At 43.0% G+C, this 27463-nt stretch overlaps 2 protein-coding genes and 1 long non-coding RNA gene across 8 annotated transcripts in view, besides 5 other annotated features; all 3 read right to left on the reverse strand.

Moving 5' to 3' along the window:
- Positions 1 to 3620: 3620 nt before the first annotated feature.
- Positions 3621 to 3725: a mobile genetic element.
- A 61-nt stretch (positions 3726 to 3786) lies between these two features.
- lncRNA:CR45464 (long non-coding RNA:CR45464) lies at positions 3787 to 4685 on the reverse strand. The gene has a single exon (NR_123991.1). It is a non-coding gene; the product is annotated as a long non-coding RNA:CR45464 (long non-coding RNA).
- Positions 4686 to 6577: 1892 nt separating this feature from the next.
- CG12446 (uncharacterized protein) lies at positions 6578 to 9221 on the reverse strand. Its single transcript, NM_134631.3, has one exon. It carries the CDS (start codon positions 9086 to 9088, stop codon positions 6959 to 6961), a length of 2130 nt encoding a protein of 709 aa, NP_608475.1. The 5' UTR covers positions 9089 to 9221; the 3' UTR covers positions 6578 to 6958.
- Positions 9222 to 9350: 129 nt separating this feature from the next.
- Positions 9351 to 14044: a mobile genetic element.
- Positions 14045 to 16444: 2400 nt separating this feature from the next.
- Positions 16445 to 16581: a mobile genetic element.
- Positions 16582 to 19123: 2542 nt separating this feature from the next.
- Positions 19124 to 21446: a mobile genetic element.
- Positions 20550 to 20651: a mobile genetic element.
- A 156-nt stretch (positions 21447 to 21602) lies between the features above and the next one.
- fog (folded gastrulation) overlaps positions 21603 to 27463 on the reverse strand; it is a 30878-nt gene continuing 25017 nt past the window's right edge. For 5 of the 6 annotated variants that reach the window (NM_001272854.1, NM_001038771.3, NM_001272852.1 and 2 more), the window contains one exon: positions 23448 to 26563. In NM_001272854.1, the coding sequence (NP_001259783.1) occupies positions 24333 to 26525 (2193 nt within the window). In that variant the 5' untranslated portion in view covers positions 26526 to 26563 and the 3' untranslated portion in view covers positions 23448 to 24332. Of the gene's footprint in view, positions 26564 to 27463 lie in introns of all 6 variants that reach the window. The other variant, NM_001272855.2, reaches the window with a different exon arrangement.

Below are 27463 nucleotides of genomic sequence, written 5' to 3' on the forward strand. Positions count from 1 at the left end.
CAGACCCATTTCGCGGAATACTTATTTCGTTCCATACCGCACCCACTTCCGTTCCACTTCCGGTCCACTGGTTCTGTTTCATTCTTCTGGGGGTAAATAATTAATTATGCAGGGCCCTGAGAACTATGCAACAGATATCGGTGGGTCGCTCGAAAAAAAAAACAAATACGCCGCGGCAACTTTCGCTGGGCGTTTGACGTTTCGTTGGCAAAAAAGTTAAATGAGTTTTTATGCTCCCCTTGGAAGCAGCCCCACCCTCCTACCACCCATTCCAGCCATCGCCCATCTCTAATTGGAAAAAGGTGCAATGACAATACAAAGGTTTGCTGCTCGACGAAAATTGAAATAAATTTCCGGCAATAACAACAGCACACAAATAAATATGATGAGCGAGTTGGCAGCACCTTGAGGGGCTGCGAAAAGCAGGGGGTGGTGAGCAATTGGGAAAGCGGGAAAATGGGAAAGTGGGAAAGTGGGAAAGTGGGAATGTGGGAATGTTGGAATATGGGGGTTGTGGCCATTTAAAACTTGAACGATCTCGTTAGGTGATAAGAAGGCGAGGAGCAGCGAGGAATATGCCTATTTAAAGAGGGACATTTATGTGCGCCGTTAAATCGCTTTAATTGCCAATTTGCCAGGAGAGCAATTAAATGGGAAAAATATTTCTCGTAGCGATTCCGCTAAAATGAATAAATTAATGTGCGCATGAACGATTGCCTGATTGATTGATTGACGCGGCAGCAGCAATCGAGCCAATGTGCTCGGAAAATTGGAAAAGTTTCCTTTGTCTGCGCGGCCGAAAACCATTCACGCTCGCCTTTAATTTTTTCGGCCGGCCACGAATGGGTTAAACAAGTTAATTCTGGTTAACGATTGCGTGGCTCTTCGCCTTCTTTTATTTGAACTCTTTCGCCCAGCTTGGTCATTGCTTTCGGTTGTTTTCAGATAATAAATCATATAAAATGAAATATAAAATGGCGAGATAATAGAAAAGAAGAAATAAAGCAATTTAAGCTGTTATTCTATAAAAAAAAATTGTAATGTTCAGATACAATATATGCAAGCAACTACTTGTTAAATATTTATGATTATTAAATCAAAAATAATAATTAAGTAAGAAATGGAATGGGATTGTATTTAACCTAAGATAACCACGAGATAAATATTTTTCAGATCGTAAATAATGTTCTTTCCATTTCATTTCCCGATGGAAGTAATGATATATTTATAATAATAGTAATAATAATAATAATAATAATAATTAAAAGTGAACTGAAAACTATCCAAAAATAGGGAAAAAGCTCCAGGCTTACACGCATGATTTTCGGCTTGCTCCTTGTATTTTCTTCAATTTTCCACAGCCTTTTCACAATGAAGACCCCTCGCTAATTGAGTTTGCCACGGAAAAAGAAAAACCCCCGAAAATTCTAATGGGGTTTTCTCCCCTGCTCGTGTGCTTAACGTTTAATTGCTCATTCGCATATTTCGGCATTGCAATAAATACAAAAAATAATTAACTCATTAAATAAGCATTTGGCGCTGCAATTTGTGGGTGAGTCTGTCATAAATACTGCTTAATGTCTTGACCAGTAATGGCGACTTTGGGTCAGGTAGTTTTTGGCCACTAGGACGCAATTAATGCCAAAAGCCGGTACATGGACAGGACATCGTCATTATCGTGCTGAACAACTGAACAACGTGCGGCAATAATAATGACATAATTTACAAAACTCATTTTGGCTGGACGGACTCTTGCCTTTTCCAGCCACTTAATAATTTAGTTAATTAATTTTCACACAGCCCAAGCCAGAAACTTTTGTCCGCCTGCAAAACCCCTGCACTTAATTAACATTCGGAATTATTTACCCAAATGATCACAGAGCCAGGTATACATGTATGTGCCTTGTATATCAAATTGGGCATGTGCAGAAGCTGAAGCAGGAGCAACAAGGAGAAAACACCGTCGACCACAACGACAAATGCCGCCCATTGTTGGCATTTGCAATTATTCATACGCCACGTAGACAAATGTGCTGACAGCCCACACACACACACGCCATGTACACAGGACATTCCTGCTTAGATTTGTTGCCTGCTTGTAATTGTCGCAGATAATTAAGTCGCCTATACTCGTAAGTCAGTCCCCGAGCTTTCCCCAGGTCAATGGTTCTGACTATTAAAGGATCATCCTGGGAAAAGGAAAATCGAAGGAGAAGCAGTCACGAAATGGCAGTTGACAGACATATTTCCGCCGACTTCCGTTCTATCAGGACTGAAACATAATTGTCGAATTACTCGTAATTTGCTAGGTGCAGAGAAAAAAAAATGTCGTATCAAGGTAAGGAAAACGAACTTTAAAACAGTTTTTCATCTATTTGTTATTAATAATATTCCTCTGCCTATGTTTTTTATTTTAACATTTTAATACTCGTACTAAAATTTATGTTGGGCGAAATCATTTAATTCTTATTTCGTTCCTCCATCTCGATTGATTTTCGTGTAATCCAATTTCCAATTTCAAGTTAAGCTCTGCCTAATCAAGTCGGAATCCGGCAATTAACAAACGTCATGGTTCATCAAAGGGTTAAGCAACAGAGGAAACGCAAATACAAGTAAATGAGAGCTACCGAAATTCGTTCTCCTCTTGCGAAAATTAGAAGCTACATTCTGCTGGATTTTTCTATCATTTCTGCTCGTCGCCTGTCGGATCTTTGTCCGTTGCAGTTATTTTTATTTACGACCCCCGACGCCACGCCTATTTCAGGCTCGCTCTAAGCATTCGGGGCTTATAAAAGCCAGGGAAGATGCGAAGAGGGAGCTGCAAAACGGCATAAGATTATAAACAAAGTGCTCAGTTTTTGAGTCTTTGTAAAATATTAAAACACATAATTTACAAGACGGAGTGGCAGGAAAAGGAAAGCGCAAAAAGAGGAGTCACTGGTCCCAGGGACGAGGAACAATGGCCAGATTAAAACGCATCCCAAAGACAAAGCCCGTGCAATTTGTTGCCAACGCAAAGTTGGCCCCGAGTTGCAAGTACACAAAAAAGGGATTCGACTAAAAGCTGAGCCAAGGAGTTTAGGATATATAAAAACGGAAAGGGCAGAAGGAGGGAATCAAGAGTCCTTTGCAGTCGTAACTAACACTTTTCAGCTGCACCGTACCCCTTCTCAGCTCGCTTACGCAGAAGAAGTCTTTTTTGCGGATTTTCGGAAAGTAAGCAATAACGAATTATAGCTTTATATAATTTGATCATTTAATGGCAAACATAAATTATTAAATACATGAAATTCTATAAGTCGAAAAAAGGAACCTTCTGTTCTTCCGCTATCATAATAACAAAACTTACAGGTGTTCATACCGAAAGCATTTCATGAAATGCTTGAAAAGCATGAAATTTAATAGCCAGCTTCCGAAATCAATCACCGTAGTTGCGTCAAACTAACATAGTTTTATCAAATATTTTATGATTTGGTTCCCATGTCGAATGTTTATTGCCATGCTCACAGTGTATTGAAGGCAAATTTTGTATATAGAACCCGGCGACTTTCTCAAATTGTTTAAATGAAGGCAAAAATTATTTGTGTATTTATGTGCAAAAGAAACAAGAGAGAATCAGATATCAGATACCCGTTACTCAGCTAGTGTGAATGCGAAGGCGAAATTTCATCATTTTTCTAGGATATCAACACATATTGGGGAATAAAATAAGAAATAATTTAAAAATGGTTCCAAGGTGTCGGCGTTACCGGTTCGGCGGCTTTGGGGCGCTAGAGTGGGCGTGGCAATATGTGTCAACAAACTTGCCCTACGTCCTCAAATTTGGACGAAAATACGGATAGACGCACAGACGGACATGGCTAGATCGACTCGACTATTGATCCTCATCAAGAATTCATATACAATACTTTATATAGTCGGAAACGCATCATTCAGCCCGTTACTTACTTTTCATAGAATTTAGTATACTCTTTTACTCTACAAGTAACTGGTATAAAAAGATGTATATAAAAGCCAGTTTATTAAGCTGTAAATTCAGGATCCCATTGAGAGAGGCAGTTGCTCATAAAGTGAGCTTTTGCTTCTTACATTAACTTGGTCAGCAGGAAGCTCCACAACACCTGATTGCCAAATCAAAAACGAAGTAATATTGATGTTTTGTTGCTGTTACCATGGCAAGGTATCTGTATTTGGCCGCACAAAGGACGCCGGACAATGGACACAGGACGAAGAATCCAGACATCAATTGACCGTGGCCGTGGCGATGGCTTCTTGTGGCTGCCACTGCGGCTGCTGCAGTTTTAAGAGTCCATAAATAGGGTCTAAGCATGTGCTCAGTAATCCGGCAGCAGTGTCCGAAGTATACGAAAAAAGTGAAAATAAAACCAGAACACAGCAGCACAACAATCCAGTCCACTCCACTGGCAGCCACTCTACTTGACTGTACGTACTCCAGTCCTTTCCACCTTCCCACTGGCCCTCTGCACTGGATTTCTTCTGGCTTGGAGTGGCCAAAGGTGCAACTCTTTAAGGCACTAACACTGTCCCAGGGCAAGCAAAATAAAAACACTCAGAAAAATCCCCAGCTCCATGAGACATACCATGCACAATCGGAATAGAATACTCGTAGTTATACACATGTGATTGTAGCCAGCTTAAAGTCGGGTAATAATCACTTTCCTTAAGTTTTTTTTACGGTGTCAGATATCCCTGTCTTTTGATTCCGGTGGGGCAGTGCAGTGCACAACAGGATCAAAGACACGCCCAGCTCCTGCAACATCAGATATTAAATGTTTTGCCTTGCCCAACGCCGAGAGACCGTCAGCTGCGCCCGCAAATTCCCACCGCTGTGCAGCATATTTTCCTTTTTTTTCTGGCCTGTTAAACTTCTGCCTGTCTTTTGGCTTCTACACCTTTTGTTGGGGGCGACAAAAGCACCAGCTCGTCGGGAGTGATAAATAATTATAAATAATTATGCTTAATAATTAGTTGGACACAAAAGCACAAATCGCACAAATCATAAAAGCTGAGTAAGAAAGAAAGTGAGCAAAATTATAGAATAATCAAATCACAGTTACAGTCACTTAATGCTTGCCGAACTGCATAACATATCTTTCACAATGGATATATATTTTTGAAGTCGAGATTGAAGTGTTTTTTATTTATGCCGTTTATATTTTTAGTGTACAAGTACATATGTACATATGCATGTATTTCATGTAGTCAGGATTCTTTGATATTTATGTTAAATAGTCACGGCCCGCTTCTGTGGCTTCGATCTCCGACACACGAGTACGAAAAGAATGAAGTGGAATTTTTTTAAGTGCATATTGGTGTGTTTTTCCCCGCCCGCCTTTCGATGGCCGGACAAATGCGACCTCGTTAGAGGCTGGCTGGTGAAAATGAATTAATCGAGGGCTGCAGAAACGTGTGGGTGTAGGCATGGGAAATGGATTCGCAAAGCGGACCGGAAAAGGGCGCTAATTGCGTGGACATGCCAAATGTCGCCCCTGTCCTGGACAAACAGGACAATTGCCAAACTGGACAGGACAGGAAGCGAGTGCCGAGAAGCGACGGAAAAGGATCAAGGATTGGTGAAATGGCACACAACAGGTACAAAAATTACAAATAAACATTAGAGAAAATACAACAACGGCAGAGCGTTGTTCAAAGGTCAATATCACGTGGCTCGAATCCTTTTTTCGCACTTGTCCCGAGTCCGTTGTATCCTCGCCAATGGATGCATAATAGAGAAGAGGAAGGGAAACCAAACGAGTCGGCCGCAATGAAAGCGCAACACGTAATTGTTGTTCGCATCTAATGGGTGTTCGACTGAGATGGGCGCATCTGAAAAGAACATATGGCCAGGATAATAACACTTGAAAGGCATACAAAATGAAATGAACGATAAAACAATCATGAGAATGAAATGCTCGAGTTCGAAGGCAACCACGTATAAGATGATGCCAACGAAAATCGCATTATATAACTATATAATTAACTTAACCAAGTAAAAAGATGTACATAAGCTCTGATCCTAAACTAATACCGTAAATAATAAAAGTAAGGAAAATTAAAAAGAGGGAGAAACAAATTTTTCCATAAAAATAAGCTTTTTATGGCGAGGATGATCTTTAACCATTCTATGCTGTATTTCAAAACGTATTAGAATCGACAATATAAAGTCAAATTTAACGAACTAATGAAGTTCCTGAAACTTTTGCTGCCCGATGAGGCGGCTTAAATACTTGCTAAGTGAGTATAGGCAAAAGGAGGAAAAAAGGCAGAAACAGCTCGATATCTACTGAGTTGGTTCACTTTGCAGTGGACCAGAAAAAAAGGAAAGAAAGAGCCAACAATCTTACTTACCACTATGAATTAAGCGAGGCAGTCTTCATTCGGCAGCTTCACTTGGCCAAGTTAAGGCTATAAAAATGCCGGACCTGGACAAAGTGGAACTCAGCTTGCAAGAGGACGAGTTATCCATTGTAGTGTGTGGTGTGGTGGTAACTTAGCGATAGTGTTGAAACATCGATGTCGCAATCTTTTCATAAAACAAAACAATTTGAAACGAATTATTTTGAGATTTGACGGGGAAAGCATTTTATTTTATAGGGTAGTTTATCTATTGGGATTAGGCAATTAACTGGACTGAACTGCATCGCAAAATCAGCTTTTACGTGCTGTTAAGGCTTATATGTATTTTTTTCCATCCATGGTTGTTACAATTTTGTTCTTTGGCTTATACATATTTCATCGTATAAACATCTTTTTTGATATTTCACGACCGTCAGAGCTTGCGGCTTGAAGTGGTTGGCAAATAAGGACACTGCCGCCGGATCGGCGAGTAATCAAAGCTGGACACGAAGCTCGAGGCTTCATCTTGGATATTTGCGGAGCTCTTGATGGTGTCTGGTGATGTTAGGTTTAAGGATATGACTTGGAGCTGAGCACATTGCTAAGCCTGGAACTCGTCTTGCTTTTCCCCGGGGCTCGCTCCCTCTGACCTGCCGTAGGGCAACAGGCTGAGAGGCCGATTCATCAGGAAATTGCCTTCTAGCCTGGGCAGGGGTATCAGAACTTGTCCGGGCCTTCTGAGCGGACTGCTCTCCCTGCTGTTCAGGATTTCCCTTCTCAGGACGAGGTCCTCCTGCAGTTCCTCCTCCCGCCAGTGGACATTCATCTTCTCGCGTTCCCTATTCGAACTTGTTGCCATAGGGACAGCGGGTCCAGGTTCCCCGCTCTTGGCTGCACCAAAGATCAGGCCTTGGATGCTCATAGCACTGGGTGGTTTATGTGGCCAGAGACGGGAATGGCTGCTGATGTCCGGCAGACTGCGGCAGCTGCTGAAGTCACTGCCCCCAATATTGGTCTGGTCGGAGTTTGGAGGCGCGCGCGTAAACAGCTCCATTATAGTCGGTGGTGGGGCGACCTTATGTGCAGACTTAAGTCGATGCAGCGTGATGCAGAACTCCTGGAAGCCATGCACCGTGTGATAGTTGTTCGGCTGATCCTTGCTGCAGGACAGGTTAATGTCGTAGCTTCCAATTCCTGTGTGCGAGGCGGTCTGACGATCTAGCCCTGGCGACCAGGCGCGCTGGTAAGGTGACGCGTCCGAATCCAGTTGAGACTTGTCCAGGCGATCTATGGCACTCTGCAGGACTGGATCTAGCGCCACCTCGCGTGCTGTGCGGATGTCATGATGCCAAAACTTCTGGTGTCGCTGAACCGCTGGAGCCACTTCCTTAATCCTCAAAACAACCGTTCCCATCAGCCAAACGCAAATTATGTTAAGGAGGGTGAGGGCCATGCTGACAGCTGCACAAACCAGTAGCTCAACGGAAAGTTGAGAGGAGTACGACCTGTGCTTCACCATGCTGGCCAGGGGCTCATGGTCGTCCGGCAGTACGTGGACTCCGACGGCCAGGGCCCACAGAAGTCCGGCATTAACAGCAGGCGGCAGCAGGGAGGCTGAGATGGCCACGCCCACCAGAGACCCCGTATTGCCACCCAAAACCGCTATGGCGCCCGCAGCTCCCGAAGCCAAGGCTGTGCATACTCCGATGGCAAGGGAATGCGTGTCGCATCGTGAGACGATTTCCTCCGTGAGTCCCTTGGAAATCGCGAAAAAGTGACCGAAACCACAGACCATGGCCCCAAAGAAGAATCCAATAGCCACAGACGCAGCTATACCCAGGAGTTCGTTCTTCAGACCCAACCATCGCAGGTCCCGATCGCCGATCACTGAACCGAATATGGCCGCTATGATTGGGCCCATCAAAGGGGAAATCAGCATGGAGCTGGAGAGAAAAAGAAAACTATTCTCGACAAGACCCACGCACGATAGCAGAGCGGCAGCAATAAGCAGCACCACGAAGTCAAAGGTTAGGGTGGCATCCCGCCGAACTTGGCGCACGACCTGGTTGACATTCAGCCTGCATCTTACCGAGTCCATGAAGCTCTGCCAGCCCTGGCCCTGGGCCTGGCCCTGACCCTGGCCCTGACCCTCTCCATGTTCCTGATGCTGATCCACGAAATTGTCATGGTCTTGTCTGGGTACCTGCAGGCAGGGCTTAGCCCGGGTTTCCAGGCAGGTTAGGGCAGACACATGGGTGCCGGGTCGATCACCGACGCCCCAATCTTGCAACGTGCACAGCAGTCTCTCGTATCGCTCGTCCTGCAGAAGGTCGAAGCGTGCCTGGACCTGCCTCCCGCTGATGTCGTGCGTCCAAAAGACGTTCTCCAATCGCAGCTCTTTGGCAATGGCCCGTAGCAGTTTCTCCAAAGAGGCATCCCCCTTAAGATTGAGCAGCTGCAGGGCCCTCCCCTGGGACATAGGTGCAGACGTAGTGCTGTATTGGAGAGTATTGGCCATTGGAACGGCATCTCTATGCACACTGCTCCCGGCTATTTGACTCAAGCGCCAACAGCGTTCGCACACCTCGCCACTGGGTTCCTCAGTGCACCTGCTCCTTACACATCCACCGCAGCTGGAGCAATATGATGCGCCAACCAGCGGCTTGGGGCACAGTTTCAGTTCCTCGGCTTCCGTGGGCACCGTGACCATCACGCAGACGGCGGCGCACATTTGAAGGGGTCCTATATGCAGCTGTTCGTTTTTAGACTCACTTCAAATCTGAAGTCCTCCTCAGCTTTACATTCGGAATGTAGTATGGGAGTGTGAAACGGAAAGAAATGGGATTGTTCAGTTTCGATAGTTCACTGAGGAGCTACTGGGATCAATATGTATTCATCAAAGTAAGTTCACGATGCTAAAATGTGGCATGCCTTACAGCTAAATACATTAAATACTTAATATCATCATTATTATTACTTTTAATTAATAATAATAATTTATTCGATCGCCGACGTGTGAAGACGTTTTTATCGTGCTCCGCACAAAATCGGTTGTTTTGAGTGAAGTGAACGCCAAATAAAATAAACTAAATAAAAAATCTGAAAGCGAAAGAGACGCTCTATGCGATGCAAGATCGCTTAAATACATAGTGAATTGTTATCTTAAATAATAAAACTATGAGTCAGAATGACACTCGCGCCCAGCGTCAGCGCGAGCATGACGAACGCCGACTCTCAATTCAGCGCAACAACGCGTACTTCTCCTACGTCTCACCGACAATCCCAAACGCAGACATCGAGCGGTCAATAACCCATAGCCCAGGAAACCTTCTTCTACCAACAAATCAAGAAAGAGCGCGCTCCTGCTCTCCCGCTCTATTGGCTCCGACAGAAGCCCCGCTACCTCCAACAACAACAGCTGGAGAGGGACCGGCAGCCCGCTCTGCCTCGTCATCGGCTGCACCCGCTCACGGTCTGACTAAGTCAGCGAAAGCAAAACCGCTAGCAATAAACGGTACTGCTGCACTGCCAGCAAAACAAAACGAAAACGTAAACAAAAAAGCTGGGTCGACCTGGCAGACTGGAATGGACCGCTACATTACAATAAAGCGAAAGCTCAGCCCGGAAAATTCAGATTTGGGAAACAAGCCGAAAAATACACGCGATAACTCTACCTTGATCAAAAATGTAGCCCCTGCAAATACCAACAGATTTGCCTTGCTGGTAGATACCGCTGAGGACGTGCCGCTGGGATCCGTTGATATCGAACCGAAGAAAACAAAGCCTCCGCCAATATACATCCGCGAGAAGAGCACAAGCCGTCTTGTAAATACTTTGATTGGCCTTATTGGGAAAGATAGCTTTCATATAACTCCCCTCGTAAGAGGTACTATCAACGAAATCAAACTTCAGACGAAAACGGAGGACGACTACAGAAAAGTCACAAACTATTTTACCGCACAAAAAATAGGCTTCTACACCTACCAGCTTAAAAGCAGCAAGGGCCTGCAAGTAGTCCTGAAGGGCATTGAGTCTGATGTTACGCCCGAAGAGATAACTGAGGCGCTAAAGGAAAAGGGATTTTACGCCAAAAACGTGTTCAATATCAAAAACAGAAACAGGCAGCCCCAACCACTCTTCAAGATTGAGCTTGAACCAGAAAACAAGCCTCCTAGAAAAAACGAGGTTCACCCAATTTACAAACTCCAGCTCCTTTTGCACCGTAGGATCACGGTAGAAGAGCCGCACAAACGCAACGCTCCTGTACAATGTACAAACTGCCAAGAGTATGGCCACACGAGGTCATATTGTACACTTCGCCCGGTGTGCGTAGTCTGTGGAGATCTCCACGACTCCAAACAGTGTCAAATTAACAAAGAAAATGCATGCGAGAAAAAAAACTGCGGGGGCAATCACACAGCAAACTACAGAGGCTGTCCAATCTACAAAGAGCTGAAAATCCGTCTTCACAAAAGAATGAACACGGCGCGGGCACACCAAGGATCAGCTACCCTGATACCATCAGAGACAAATCCTGAAGTAATTTTCTCGAAAGCAGCTAGTTTCGCTCCCTGGCCTACATTCAACACTAACAAGACAACATTTGCTAACGTTTTAAAATCAGGTATGACGCCTCCAACCCAAAACTCCCGAACTCCACATGAAGTGCACACAAAATTAGACACACAACAAAACTATCACCCAGCTGCGCAGCAGGAAACAAAAACTGAAGCTATGATGCAAGCCTTACAACAGAGCATGATGGAATTTATGACATTTATGAAGACCACCATTCAAGACATGATGCGTAATCAAAACCTTTTGATACAAATGCTTGTAGCCCAACAATCAAATAAATAATGGCTACCTTACGCATAGCTACGTGGAACGCCAATGGCGTCTCACAGCGCAAACTTGAGCTAGCTCAATTCCTACATGAGAAGCATATCGACGTAATGCTTCTTTCGGAAACTCATCTCACAAGCAAATACAATTTTCAAATAAGAGACTACCATTTCTACGGTACAAATCATCCCGACGGAAAAGCACACGGTGGCACCGCCATACTCATAAGGAACCGTATGAAGCACCACTTTTACAAAGAATTTGCGGAAAATCATCTTCAGGCCACATCTATCAACATTCAGCTGGATGACAACACTCTCCTTACACTAGCGGCCGTATACTGCCCCCCCCGTTTCACAGTATTAGAAGCTCAATTCCTGGATTTCTTCCAAGCACTAGGGCCACACTTCATTGCAGCAGGCGACTACAACGCTAAACATACTCACTGGGGATCGCGACTTGTGAACCCAAAAGGAAAACAGCTTTATAAGACGATAATAAAAGCCACTAATAAACTTGACCATGTTTCCCCCGGGAGTCCTACATACTGGCCATCAGACCTCAATAAGCTGCCAGACCTGATCGACTTCGCAGTTACGAAAAATATTTCCCGCAGTTTGGTTAAAGCTGAATGTCTGCCGGATCTCTCATCTGATCACTCGCCTGTACTAATTCACCTCCGCCGATACGCAGAAAACGTGAAACCACCAACCAGATTGACCTCTAGCAAAACAAACTGGCTCAGGTATAAAAAATATATAAGTTCACATATTGAGCTAAGCCCAAAACTCAATACTGAATCTGATATAGAGAGCTGCACGTGTGCATTGCAATCCATCCTTACTGCAGCAGCTCTTACTGCAACACCCAAAATAACAAATAATACAATTAATTCAAAAAAGACCAACGTACAAATCGAGCAACTCGTCCACGTAAAACGTCGCTTACGCAGAGAATGGCAATCTTCCAGATCCCCAACTGCAAAACAAAAGCTAAAAGTAGCCACACGGAAACTGGCCAACGCTCTGAAACAAGAAGAGGACGACGATCAGCGCCGATACATAGAGCAACTCACACCAACAGGCACAAAACAAAAGTCACTGTGGCGAGCCCACTCAACTCTTCGCCCACCGACTGAAACCGTTTTGCCGATAAGGAATTCATCAGGTGGCTGGGCCCGTAGTGATGAAGACAGAGCCAACACATTTGCCGCTCACCTACAAAATGTGTTCACGCCAAACCAGGCTACTAGCACATTCGCGCTACCGTCCTATCCCGTAAACCGCCATCAGCAACACACCCCAATTGTGTTTCGTCCTAAAGAAATAACTAAAATAATCAAAGACAATCTCAGCCCGAAAAAATCCCCCGGCTGCGACCTTATAACACCGGAAATGATCATCCAGCTGCCACATTCTGCAGTTCGCTACATAACCAAGCTCTTTAATGCCATCACCAAACTTGGTTACTTTCCACAACGATGGAAGATGATGAAGATCATAATGATTCCAAAGCCTGGTAAGAACCACACAGTCGCTTCATCTTACAGACCAATAAGTCTACTCTCATGCATTTCGAAACTATTCGAAAAATGCCTGCTGATCCGACTTAATCAACATCTGATATACCACAATATAATCCCAGCCCACCAATTTGGATTTCGCGAAAGCCACGGAACCATTGAACAGGTGAATCGTATTACAACGGAAATAAGAACTGCATTTGAATATCGCGAATACTGTACAGCAGTATTTTTAGACGTATCCCAAGCATTCGACAAAGTCTGGCTCGACGGCCTAATGTTTAAAATTAAAACATCCCTACCCGAAAGCACACACAAACTTCTAAAGTCTTACCTCTATGACAGAAAGTTTGCAGTGCGGTGCAACACTGCCACTTCCACTGTTCATACAATTGAGGCTGGAGTCCCCCAAGGCAGCGTTCTTGGGCCAACCTTATACCTCATCTATACAGCCGACATCCCTACAAATAGTCGCTTAACGGTATCCACATTTGCCGACGATACAGCTATCCTTAGCCGTTCAAGGTCCCCTATCCAAGCTACAGCACAGTTGGCACTGTACCTCATCGACATTGAGAAGTGGCTCTCTGACTGGCGAATAAAAGTAAACGAGCAAAAATGCAAGCACGTGACGTTTACGCTAAACAGACAAGACTGTCCTCCGCTCTTGTTGAACAGCATACCACTCCCGAAAGCAGACGAGGTAACGTACCTAGGAGTACACCTAGACAGAAGACTCACATGGCGCAGGCACATTGAAGCCAAAAAAACCCAACTTAAACTCAAAGCCAACAACTTACACTGGCTCATCAACTCTGGTTCTCCGCTCAGCCTAGATCACAAGGTCTTGCTCTACAATTCTATATTGAAACCAATCTGGACCTATGGCTCACAGTTATGGGGCAATGCCAGCAACAGCAATATTGACATCATTCAGCGAGCACAATCAAAGATTCTGAGAACCATCACTGGGGCACCGTGGTACGTTCGGAGTGAAAACATCCAAAGAGACTTAAATATCCCATCAGTTACCAACGCAATCACGGAACTTAAGGAAAAATACCATAGCAAGCTTCACACGCACCCCAACCACCTAGCGCGAGGTCTAATCCAGCTCAGCAGCCGTTCCCGTCTCCGGCGAAAGGACCTACCAACCCAGCGAATAAATTATTAGGGCCGTTTAAACATAGAACAGTTGGAAAAATAATACAACTGTTCAAAAAATACTTGTTATAGTTAAGATTTTTAAACTTATTGTTAGTTCTTATACAAGAAGATTCAATAAATAAAAGCAAAGTAAAAAAAAAAAAAAAAAAAAAATTATTATTACTTATTAGCTTCTTACAGAATCGAAATATAAAACATGATTGCCATGAAGGTTTCTACTAAAGCGTTTAGAGACCCCTCTAAACCTAGATTTGTTCGGCTTGTGCCCCGGAAAACCCCGTCGCCCACTTTGCGAGTAAACCAAAACTCACATCAAAACAATGGACATATCCGTTGCAACATCCTGATGAGTACGCTCTGGCGATGATGGAGCTGATGAGGATGATGATGATGGACACTGCGACAGATGCGCGTTTTGTCCTGTTTGCACAGGACTGTGGACGCAGCTAACCCCTGGATTCTCCCCTGGTTTGCATGAAGTTCCGGGACCCCACTCCACCTAAAACCCCTAAAATCTCGCCCCTATGCCAACATTTTCCTGGCGCTTCTGGCCGCGTTTGTTTGCATCCGCTGCAATGGCTGGTTTGTGAAAGACCCCACTCCTCTAAACATTCCCCCTGTTTGCCGCATAATCGAAACAACTACAGCAACTACGGGATAGAAAAAAAACCAAAAGAAACCGAACGGGACGCAGCCTGGAGGTGCACAGCAGCCAAAATGTCAACAATCTGCAACAGCCATGAAATATTATTAGGCTTTGTGGGTGGAAGAAGTGTAGAAGCTGCTGGCGGTTCGGTAGTAATAATGCACCACCACCACGCGAAAGTCGCACGAAAAACGCGTGAAAAACGAAACAAAAAAGGATGCAAAACCTCAAAACAAACACGCGCAGACCAACAGACCAACACAGATATGCACTGACCCACACATAAGTGGTCAGGCGTGCTTCCTTTTCTCCGGGTACTTACTCTATACGATCCAAGCCAGCTTATATTTTTAAAATGTGTTTGCCGCCGCTTGCTAAGCCAGTAAAATCGTTATAATTTAAGCTTAGTAGGGCTATTCAAATTACTTAACTGAGAATGCCATATTACTGATTTTTATAGTTGTTATGTATACATAGGAACTATGTATAGGACACGAGTCAATGTGCTGGTAGGTACAATTTGAAGGGTATATAATGGTTCGTACACCCTAATTTACCAAGTTCTACATTTTTTGGGAGCTGCGGGCAGAGAATTCCTCGGTGTGTATTATCTATTTTACGCTGAAACCAACGCGTTTTCCATCTACCATTTTGCAGTTGCTTTTCATATATGAACGTACACTGCAACAATATATAAAACAATTTATTTGTATTTTAATTTATAGTACAAGATATGTTTGCCTTAAAATTAAAATTGAACAGACACATAAATGCTTAAGCTTAGTATTTCCGTTTTCACGCTTGATTTGATCTATTAATCTAACCAATATTTCAATGAACTCTTCTCCTTTTCAAAACTAAAACTATAGGAATGATTATGATTATTATTTGAAAAGAGAAAGGAATAAATTGTTTTTAGGTATAATTTGGTTTGAATCATAGGAAATCCGGGTCGAAGGGTCGATTTGTATATTTAGTTCTAAAATTAAAATGTCTTGCATATTATCTTGCTGACAGGACCGACACCAAAGTTTGATTACTATCTCTCTGTGTATAGGTGCATGTGTGTCCGCCGAGATCAAGCGTCAAAATTACATTGTTGGCACACACTGTCTTTTTCTGGCCCCAACTTTTTTGTGCCTCTTGCAGTCCGTCTCTGCCACTTCCGTCTGTCTCATTCTCTGTCTCCTTTATCCCTCTCTGTCCAGCTATCTCATGCCGTCCCTATCATGTTCGGCTTGTTGTTTTTGCGGATCCTGTTGCTCGGAATCCTTGCCATTGTCTGGACATTTGTGTTTTTGTTCGTTGTTTTTTGACCATTTTTTGCATTCCCTGCCCGTCGACTGTCCGCAGGATGTATGGAGGGGTGTGGCGAAGGGGGCATAACAATGTAGGGATGAGAGCGTGTGGCATATCCTTGGTGGGTGGCGTAAAGGACGCGGGACGCAGGACGCAGGACACAGGAGCAGCGTTGATTGTTGCAATTTCTCGTTAAATTGAATTCGCTCGTTCAATGCGAGAGCCCTGGGATTCGAAGTGCGAGCAAGGATTGTGGACAGAAAATTGAGGAAAGCGCGAGAAAAACGGGGGAAGCGCTGGAAAAATTTGGTGGCAAACAAGGTCCTGCAAGCTGCACTGCTTATTTATGACGAGTGGCCAAAGAGAAGGGGCCGTGTGGCTTTCCTGCCGGACAACGGAAAACGAATGAATGCGACGACGCATTATGAGATTGCTGGGCTTTGGTTTTTCACCATAATTACATAAAACACAGGCGGCTCAATATGCGTTTTACCCCCATGTATTCCACCCATTTTCCTCCGCTTTTTTTCAACAACTTTTATCCTCAATTAAAACGCGAACCCAGATACAGAGAGGGAGGGATGGCATGATACTTTTTCTAAAAGCTTACGGGTCGAGGGACTCCAGTTCTTCGTATTGTCGCTTTGGAGTAGCCCCTATTGAACGGCACCACTAGCGCTCCGCTATGACATCAAATAACTAAATGGCGCGCATTTGAAAAAATGGAAGCGATGCTGCCGCACCCATTCGTAAAATTTACAAATGTCGAAAAGAAACAAAAAAAAAGTGCACATCACAACAATCTCATCTGAGCTGGCTGAAATGGCGCTATGGGTTAATTGATGTCAAATAATTGTGATAACCTCTAGAATTTCGCAAGTCTGGAAATGGCAGAGAAAGATGCAGATGCCTAAAATCAGGTGTCTTGCCAGCATTCGCATATGAAATTCAGAACTGTGCTTCGCACCTAAATGAAACTTAAATTTATTGCCACTAATTGAGATGTGCGAAGGCGGTCGTCGTCTTTGAATGCCGGTAGTTTGGATGATTAGTGAGCATTTAGGAAATGAGCTGACTTAAGGCTTAGACAGGCGGAGATATACTCACTGTCTTTGGCAAATATCTTTCTATCTGGTACTAGAGCCCAATCTTAGCCATTCCAATTACTTAGCTAAAATTCCGAGCAAGTGGATGAAACTCAGGCCCATGGAAGCGGAGGCAAAGTGGCAAATAAATAAGGTGCAAACACGTGTTGGAAGCAGGGGTTGGTAACTAAATCCCCGACGTTATCCTTATCATTGTTATACTTAAGTTAACAGCAGCTTAAGTAAGCAAACGCACACGAGCTTACGCCAGTAATCAAGCACACACGCACTCTTGGCTTTTATGCTTGCCGCACAGTGGGCAATTAGAGTGGATGCATGCTGAAAGCCCAGTTTTGTTATGGCTTGCATTGTCAAATACATATGGGATATATATAGTTTAGAGCTTATGCTCAACCCCATCTGTCAAGTGTATGTTAATACAATCTATAAACCATGCCATTTCCGAGATCATCATTCGAAATATCTTTGTATCTTCTTTAGTTTAGGAACTAAATCATTTCCATGATACTTTAATTGTGATTGCATTTTGCATAAAAAAGCATTTTGTTATAAAACTGGTCTGGAATGTTGATATGTATCATTTATACTGATTAGACCAAGCTTATCTTTGATTCAAAGGTCTAACTAACATAAGTTTTATATTTAATTCAGTGGCCAGCAGTGTCGTGCAATAGTATTTCTGCCAGTCTCACATTTTCATTAGGGAAAAACATAGTTCAGACCCACTGTCCCCGAGGTGTGCATCCTTGGAGCGGTTGCCGCTGCCAGAATTTCTGGCTTGGCGAAATGGAATAGCGGTGGAAAGCGTTGGAGGCAAAGCCGGCATTTGCCTTATTGTGGGGCAGGTGAAAATACCCATAATCAGAAAGCTTTTGCACTTTATTTGTGTTAGTTTCAATTATATAAACAACCGCGCAGGCGAACCGTTGGCAGTGGAAATGACAGCCGAAGAACCAATTACCGCTTGATTTAGCACACGCACACAAATGCAAAGCAAACACAGATACGCACCCCCACTCCCCCGCAACTCACACCCACACCCTGGCAATGACACACTTATGCATTAGCCATAGAGCCCATGACAAACTTATTGAGATTCATTGAGCAGATTGTGAAGCTTCAGTTCACTGCCCATGGGTATGGGCTTTGGTGCCTCAAAGGGCGGCTGCCAGGACCTACGAAAGGGTGGGCGGTTTCCTAGCTGTAGAAGGTGTGGCTAGTTTGTGGGCTTTTGCCGGCTGGTTTGTTTAACCAGACAATGGCTAGTGCCTCAACTGCTATACACAAACACAAATATGTACACTGAAAACATATGTATGTATGAATGAATGCGCTGTTGCTGTACCATTTTCGGAAGATACACTAAGAACAAATTTTCGGATAATATCAAAGATTTTAATCCTGAGGCCTTACAAGAATCGAATCATGTTATTGACATTAATCGTTCAGTCTATATAACTAAATAAAGAACGTAAAAAATTGAGCGCTAAAGAAAAAACGTACTTTAAGGATTGCACAAAAAACAATATTATTTAATAATATTAAATAAGTGAACTAACTTTTAAATATAATCTAGTTAAGTCTTTTTGTACTATACTTTACATTTTTTTTTTTTTGTGTTCGTCCGGTTATGTTAAGAACGATTTCGACGCAGATTTAAAAAAATATATATATGGCTAGACTGGGTTATAACATATTTCCAGCACTGTACTTGTGTTTAGGTGCGTGTAAATGCACGGCTGTGTATGGTTTGTTTACTTTGCATAAAGGCCAAGGCATTGAAAACTAAAATACTGCACAACACTTTGAAACTTTGTATTGCAAAGCATTAGGCCCGTTTCATTTATATTTTATGCACACACTGATACTAACACTCGCAAGCATGCAGACACAACTTGCAAGCGTTTAAGTGCCTGTGTGATTGTGTGATTGTGTGTATGCCTTTCTGCTTCATATTTAAATAAACAGAAGTTTCATTTTACAACGCACACTTGGCCATAAATTCGTCCAAGTTCTAGCACAGCCTTAAATATAATATATACGTATGCTTTTTTAATACAAATAAAGTAGTCATTTAGTATACAAGTAGCTATAGTTTTGAACAAGTAGTGGCGATTGAAGCTGTTAAAAATACAGCTCCCGATGGACAGACTTTAGGAAGCTTGCAGTCTTATGCAGTGGGAGTATACTAGACGGGATGCAACCCTTATCAGCTGCACACGGAAAGTTTTGGTATAATTTGGTTATCGTAAATAGAGTGACTTTCAGCTGATCGTGATTTCCGCCAATGGCCTAGACCCCGGCTTGAGTTTCCGTTATATTTATTTATTTATTTATTCTATTTTTCAAGTCGTGTAAAGTTTGTGTCGTTGAGAAATTATAACCTGCGGGAGTGGAATTTTTTTTTTAGTGCTGAAAGATATTATTAAAGTCAGTTATCCTCGCCACAAACCGGTGCGCGGACTAAGTTATGCGTGTGTTTTTCAGGCAGAAATTTAATCTGGAAAAATCTTCGCAGCGCCACCGCCCAGACCCAAAGGTTCGACTGGGGCAGTCACAGGTTACTGAATATCGGGGGGAAAAGTGATCTGTTGGTTGACGCGAAGGCTCTAACATTTTAGGCGGACAGAAAGATGGAAAAGAACCGAGTCAGGGTGTCTAGTGGAGAAGCAGAAGCAAACGCAGCGGGACCGCAGCTGCCAATAATGTGAGACCCTGCGATGTACACTTAAAATAATTGCCAGAAAAATATATAATTACAGGTTAGGAGTGCGGGAAAAAATATTGGGGTTAGGAGACAAGAATCATAGCGAGAACTTCCTGATGAAGTGAACATATATAAATCGAATATATATATAAAAATGCTTGATAAACTCTTTCTGATCTAACTCTACATCGGAGAAATTAAAAATTACCGAACTGCCATTCTGCACTGAGAGAAATGAAGTTATAGTTTTAAAAATATATTTTATTAGGTTTTACAATAAGTTACAAAAGTTAGGCGGGCTAGTTTACAATACTTTTGTATTGTTAATTTTATTTAAATTGAATACTTTTTAGTATTTAATATTTTTTATATTATATAAGCTAACCCAATCTAAATATTTTTCCAAGATTAATACATTTTCTGAGAGTGCGCGTTTAAAATTTCGGGTTAAATTTGAAAAAAAAAGTATGTTTCAAGTCGTTGGATTCGAAACTCGAGTGAGAGTATCTGTGTGTTCGTAAATTTTCAAACTATTCGTGGAAAATGCCACGCTTTCATTTCAGCTCATCTGCGCCGGGAAATCGATTTTTCGCCGAGGAATAAAAATTTTTTGTCAGTCTCATATATAAAAAAAAATTTTTTTAATTTGAAAAGATCCACGAAATACACTGAGTGAAATTGCGAAGAAAAAGTAATAATAGCAGGAAAAATCATGGAAGCTAAATAGCAAAATTTTTAGGAATACATTTAGGAATTTTACATTTATTTTTGAACTTTGCTTTCATATGATTAAAAAGAAAAGGAAACCATTCTAATGACTACACTACGAACTATTAATTGGTCGGTCCCTCAATAGTAGACAATAAATATAAGAGAGAAAAAATCTAGCCGAATTTACTATTGTAAGTCCTCACGTGCTTAGTGCGAGGTTTGGTTTTATCATGTACTTGGTAATTGCTCTGTTATGTTACTATTACTGCATTGTATGGATTCATCGCTTCCAAATAAATAAATAAAAAAAAGAAGAATTTACTTGCAACCCACTCCCATGCAGTTGTTTTATTTTTTCCTTTTTCGATTTAAGAAACTAATTTAAGCAAAAAAATAATAATTTATGGAACAAGAATATAGAGAAGAGAAATGAACTAAAAACACTGAATTTTGGAAAATTTAAATAAATAATTTTTTCCTCCTCTAAAAAATATATTTAGCAACAAGTGCTCTTCGCGCCTATCTAAGTATAATTTTCTTGAATAACTTTTATAAAAATTTGTTCAAATTTACAAAAAAAAAACCCATTTCCTTATATTTACTTAACTTACTTTAGTTTGTATTTATTTAGGTACTTCTTTAATTTATTATGTACTTATTGTTATCAGTTATAAATATTGTCATTAATTACGAGTCAGCACTAAAAACTTAAATACTGAACTCGTCTGATGTTTCTCTGGACATAGGGCACCAAAGGCTCCTTAAGACCCATGCTCTTAAGGAAAGTAGTCATAGGTAGATTACACCGGTGTTTCGCTTCCGAATATATGTATTAATTGGCTTCCTCCGATTTTGTATACTAGCTCCTCTCTTCTTTTGTTGCAAGCACGGTCAATTCCTGATCTTATTCATTAATGTCTGTAGCGAAAAGGTATCTGTACAAGAGAGACCACCACACCCAACGCCATGAGCTAGAGCCGGACCAAAGACACAAGTTATTTTAACGTCTTTGGGCGGACTCTAAAGTGTGCACTCGCAAGTACAGGTTTCCTTGCCTTCCATCAATTTATTTCGTTACGCGTTACAAAACAAGTATTAAATTTTAATTTAATTTTTTTTTTTAATTTTTTCTCTTTATTTTAAACTACATCTGTAAGCGGGATACTATGATTATCGATAGGTTACAACTTAAAATATTGTAAGCATTAAGTAAAAAGAAAAAACATTTTCTATTTTTCCCATATCATTACCCATTGGCTCAGTTTGCATACGCAGGATTGTTGAAGACACACACGCAGACGCCTTTAAGACCATTTAAACATTCCCCATTCCCTTTTCCCAATTGTATGAATAGCATTTTACGAATATTTATTATTTATTATCCAATTATCACAAAAAATCGGGGGTTTCTATTAAAAATTTAAGTGGTCTGTTTTCTCTTGTGCCCAAATGTCGTTGTACAATTGTCTATACAAAATCCGTACGAAATAGATAAGACAGAGCTGTCGTTGGAATAGATCATTACACACCTATAAATTCCTTAAAAGCAATAAAAGCAACTACACTAATAATATTGAAATACATAAATAAGCACTTGATCTAATTACATCGACGTAGACCCTATATATCTATAATCCTATATCCTTGTTGCAAGGATTTTTTGGTGCATCTTTTTGTAGAAATCAACGTAATTTCTTCCATGAAACACAGTGCTAACAACATGTCGAAATTAATTGTTTCGCTAGACTAACACTCGCAGCCTTAAGGTATGCAACGGAAAACGAGATCCAAGGCATTCTGCCGGTCGCCTACAGATGGCGCGTGTGTGCTTGGTGCGGGTGCTAGTACATTTGGGATTTAAATTTAAAGTTGGAGGATCCGACTGAAGCCAGGTGGTGCGGTGCCAAATACAAGATGCGTATTTCCCAGGCGCCACTGCCACTGCCTTCCCCGTGTTCCGTCCCCTCCACCTGCATCTGTCACCACAGCTCAGCTACTGCAATCAGCGACTAATGCAGCTCGTTAGGCAAACACACAGATGCAGGCGCACAAGATTTTATTCGCCATGTTAACATGCCTTCTGCATATGTTCACTGAGGACATTTTTCGACAAGGAGCAACCAAAGAAATGGGAAATCAGGCGGGGGAAATCGCGGAGTTTCGCTGCTGCGGGCAAATTCTATATTTTCCTAATGCATTTCTTTTGGAAACGGACGGCAGCCTCCCGCACCTACGACGAATATTTTGACAGATATTTTGACATATTATGTTAGTCATTTCTCCGCCAGTGTGTGTGTGCACGGGCACAGGCCCGTGTGTGGGCTTCCTGTAGCTGATTTTGTTTCCGCCCTCCTTCGACCGCTTTTTTCTCCCGCAACTGACGATTCGTCAGTGGCTGGAACCCGTCGTTTAGCGCCTTATTTGCCTCTAGCTTCACAGAGAAGAACGACTAAAACGGTGGATAAATTCAGTTGTTGGTACATTTATTTCGCAGATCTTCTCTGGCTGGTATAAGCGTTTTAATAAACAAAAGCAACCCGTGTTTGAAAAGACATTGGAAAACAGCTAAATTTTGTTGTGGTAGCCTAATAGTCTAGAGCGTGATTTCTGATTTCTGATCAGAATTGCAACTCACTCCAGGGAATATATCCCGGTACTCTTTTGCTTAGTGTATCGCCAAAGCTGGGGTGCAACGAAATTCTCTTTGGCATCTCCTTTGGCCAGTTGACACACAAAGCCCATTACGCAGTTGAAAGTCCTCCTATCGACCTGCACTTGAATATTTGGTTTATTTTGCGTCTGCCTTTTTGTCGTTTTGGCCAATTCGCTGCGGAACGAGTTAAGCGTCCGACTTTCGGACAAACTGTTAAGGTGAACAATAAAGGAATCTTCATAAAGTCCAAGCCGAGTGGCGGTTTGCAGTACGGTTGAATGAGTTTCGCCCGGGGCTCTCTTTCGAAGTTGTGGCTAATCCAGCACCGAATTCTTAGTGGGATACTTACCGCAGACTTTTGGCCAGCTATCAAATTAAGAGGAAGGCCCCAGCCGCACAATCGCCATTGTGCCAATGAAAATATACGATTTTTTGCATTTTTGCATTTGTTTTTCTTCTGAACTTTGGTTGCTGGTTGAATTTCAATTGACAAAAACATGCTGGTTGCCTGATTCGTTTCGTTCGATTCAATTCGATTCGTTTGAGTTAATGGATCGAAACGCATTTTCTATAAATATATACATGCATTACACTATTTTTTAGGCTTTAGTTTCGATTTGTGTTTGCAATGGTTAGCATAACTGTTGCGCTTACATGCTAGGTATAGATACACGTGTTGTTTCAGTAGATGCGTTAAAAATGCTTGGATTTGAAAGGTTTCTTCACTAATGTATATACAACAAATGCTCAGACTGTACGCACAATGAATATATGAGTTACAATGGTAATAATAGTAGTAAAAAAAAAGATACATCAAAAGATTCTGGATATACAAATAAGATTTCCTAAGTCTAACGATCAATTCATATGCCTAAGTAATCACAATGAAATATTGCTAAGGCTCGCAACAGCGACAGCAGCGCTCACATATAAAACTATTGTAATGTAAAAAAAACTTCCCCTAAAATTAAATCAACAACTTAAAAAAGAAAGCAGTTGCAATAACACAAAAAATATGGTATGATATAACGCCAAGGCAAAAAAAAATCAAAAGTGGTTGTTAAGTAGTGTGTTTTGGACATGCTATGTACAAGTGACATTCGATTAAAACATTAAAAGACAATAAATATTTACTCAGAAAAGGGAAAAGTGTGAAAGTGAGATAACTGTGAACAAACTTCAACACGCTATTGAAACGCTGTTGCTAACACGACACTATCCTGCACTACACTAGACTATACGGCACTCAGCTACTTCCTGTGGCTCTAATCGCTAGCCAGAGCCAGGAGTTGCTGCTGCTGTTGTTGACGATGTTGCTTTTAGCGTGTGGTTGCTGCCGTGTTGCTGCCGCGAAATGTGCTGAAGAACCGCAACAACAGCGACTGATCCTCGCCATTCCCATCCAGATGGCGGTCCAGACGCCACCCAATACTCGGTAGCCACCACAAGGGCGTATAGCCATCTGGGTTGCTGCTGCTGTTGGGAGTTGTGGCGGCGGTTCCTGCTGATTCCGTACTTGCTGCAGATTCGACAATTCCTTCCGGCTCTACGGTCAAGCGATCTTCTCTAATTATTTTACTATTTCTATAGCTACGATTAGTAATACTAAAATGTTTTACTTCTGTTGATGCTGACGTTGCTGTCAAGCTGATTTCATTAACCTGGCCCGATGTAGCAACTGTCTCTGTGGTGGCTGCTGTTTCAGATGTGCTCTGTCCTAATTGCGGCATCACCTTTGACCAATTTGTGTATGCTGTTGTGGTGGTGGTGGTGGTGGTGGCATCCTCAGTTGATGTTGATGTTAACGCTGAAGTTATTTCTGTACTGGTTGGCTCAAGCTGTTGTTTTTGTGGCTGATGCTGCTGTCGTTGCTTGCCCTTTACCAGCTCGTTGATGAGCCGCAGTTCCTGTTGGACATGAATTTCACTGGTAGCCTTATGTCCCCCATCATCATCGTCGTCGCCACGTCCGCCAATTGTATTTGTCATTAAATTGTCATTGTCACTCGCCGGCATATCGGACTGCTCGATAGGATCACCGGGAGTGCTGCTGCTGGGCTCTGGTGTTGCCGTCGTAGTACTGCTCTCATCTTCGACAAAATGCTGATAGTGAAACCGGTCAGTTGAGGAGCTTGAATTAGCAACATCAGCTGCAGTTGTTGCAGTTGCCGAAGTTGTTGTCGTTAACTGAACCGGTTGCACTTTCGATTTTATCAAGACCAGGCGATTTTCACGTTCATCTATCTCGGGTTCTTCTGGCGGATGTGGTGATGATTGGCCAGAGGTGGAGGTGGCAGTCGATGTATCCATTGACGCCTCCGCAACCGTTGTGTCCCCTGTGGTTGTTGCCGTCTCTGTGGTATACTCGTCTTCCTCACTTGGTAATATGTCCGTAGCGGTCACCTCCTCCTCTCCCACCTCCTCTTCCAGCTCCGCTCCTACCTTCTCTGCAGCATCAACCGCGTGTTTGGTTTTTACATCCTGGTCTGCGCTTAACGGCGGCGCCACCTTGCGATGACTGAAAAGCGGCGGCAACAACTCAATGCTGCCATCGTAGACCGGCCAAAAGGCGTCGACCTTGAGCAGTTGAGCCAGATCCGCCTCCGCGTTAAATCCATTCAATGTGGTGGAGGAGTCATCACTGTCATTGTCGGAAAGAGAACTGGTCACCAGGTGCACAAGGCCATCGTGCTCCTGATCCGCTGGCAAAACAATGGACTCTACTTGGCCAATGTCCTTGTTGCTGGTGGTGGTGGTGTTGCTGGTCGGCATGCTAAGTGTTGTCGATGTGGAGAAGGCATCACTGGGGGCCGCCAGCAAATCGACGCCGCCGGGAATGCGGTTACTGGCCTCTCCCGAAGGAACAGACGGTACGGCAAAAGTCGTCGTTGACGTGGGCGTGATGCTAGTTGATGTTTCTGGTGTGGTACTGATGTTTTTGGCATATGTTGCAGCCGCCATGTCCGGCGGTAGTGGCATCTCCTCGTGCTCACCCGTGCCCGTGGGGAATTTCTTCTCAAAAATATTAAATTTCAGTGGTGCATCCTCGCTGGGCAGGGCTTGATCCCCGGTGCCAACGCTGGGCGGTAAACCATCCTGCATGGCTGTAGGTATGACCGAAAGATCGTACACGATTTCTTCACTCTCCTCATCGTCGCCGTAGTCATAGTCTCCAATGGGTGGCGGTGGGGGACTGCCATTGGAGCCCCCGGCCAAGATGAGTTCCTGTTTGACCAGATCCGTGGGATCAATGTTGGACTGTGGGATGCAAAGCTGGTTGAACAGCGTATGACCCTGCGGACAGTGGCGAAACGGTAGCGTGAATATTGACTTGGCGGTTATCTTCTTCTCCTTGGTAAGGTTTCTCTGCTCTGGGTCCAGGTTCACCCAATCCTCCCACACCATTCTCTGGACATTCCCCTCGATGGGGCGCGAGGTGATAGGCAGGGCGTTGTTGGCCCCTATGAAAACCGTGAGCGCCAGAACAGCCAGCAGACAATTGGGCGGAGACATCTTCTCGGGACCGATCGATCGCTTACTCCTGGCTAGCGCTGAAAAACACAAAGAAGGGGAACACATATGAAAAAAGTAAAATGACAGTTGAAGAAGTACACTTATTCTACTTTTTACTGGGCAGACAATGCGGGGCTATCCACAATGTAGTTTTTCCTCCCTCCAGATCACCCGAACCCGTAACTCCAACGAAAAAGCACCCACTTCATTCTTTGTGGTCGTGGACGGACGGATAAGCAAACCGGAATACCGGTTCTGTAGCTACACAGAGAGCGGTGATAAATAGTGGAACAAGTGGGTAGAATTGACTTTTTTATGTGCGAATTTTCTCTTTTCCTTGGCGTGTACCTCATAGCTTGTAGATAGACATTAAAACCATTTGACCCGCAATTTTTTTCTATACAAAACCATCCGAATAAAACCCCTGGCGATTTATTGTATAATATCCACACGGGAAAAGAGGATTAGGAACGAAACGAAAGCAAATGTTGCAATGTGTTTTAACACGGGACTCCAAGTTTGGAAATACCGTTCTTTTTTCTGACGCTTAGAATAAGCTTTGCCCGCTCCTGGCTGTTTTCGATAACCTCAAGTAACACCAGTGGTGTACTCGTAAGTAATGTGACTGTATTCCTTTCAATTTCATTTAGATGAGTTGACCAATTTCGACTTTTCAGCAATTACTGTACTTTGGGGATAATAATATCGCATCAAGTTTCAGGCGGCTGCGCGCCCGGCCATCACAAATTGGCTATATCAACGACTCCACTGCACACCAAAGACAGTCACAGGGCTGTTGCACATCAGTCACCATGTTGGCATGCTGTCATCGTCATCGTCAGCAACAATATGAGGCAAATGCAACAACTTGTTGATGCTGTCGTTGCAGCTGTAAGATGATGTTGATACTGTTGCACGCGTTGGTCGCATCGTTGATC

Source organism: Drosophila melanogaster, chromosome X, assembly GCF_000001215.4.
Source record: "Drosophila melanogaster chromosome X".
In the NCBI taxonomy this organism is placed as follows: Eukaryota; Metazoa; Arthropoda; class Insecta; order Diptera; family Drosophilidae; genus Drosophila; species Drosophila melanogaster.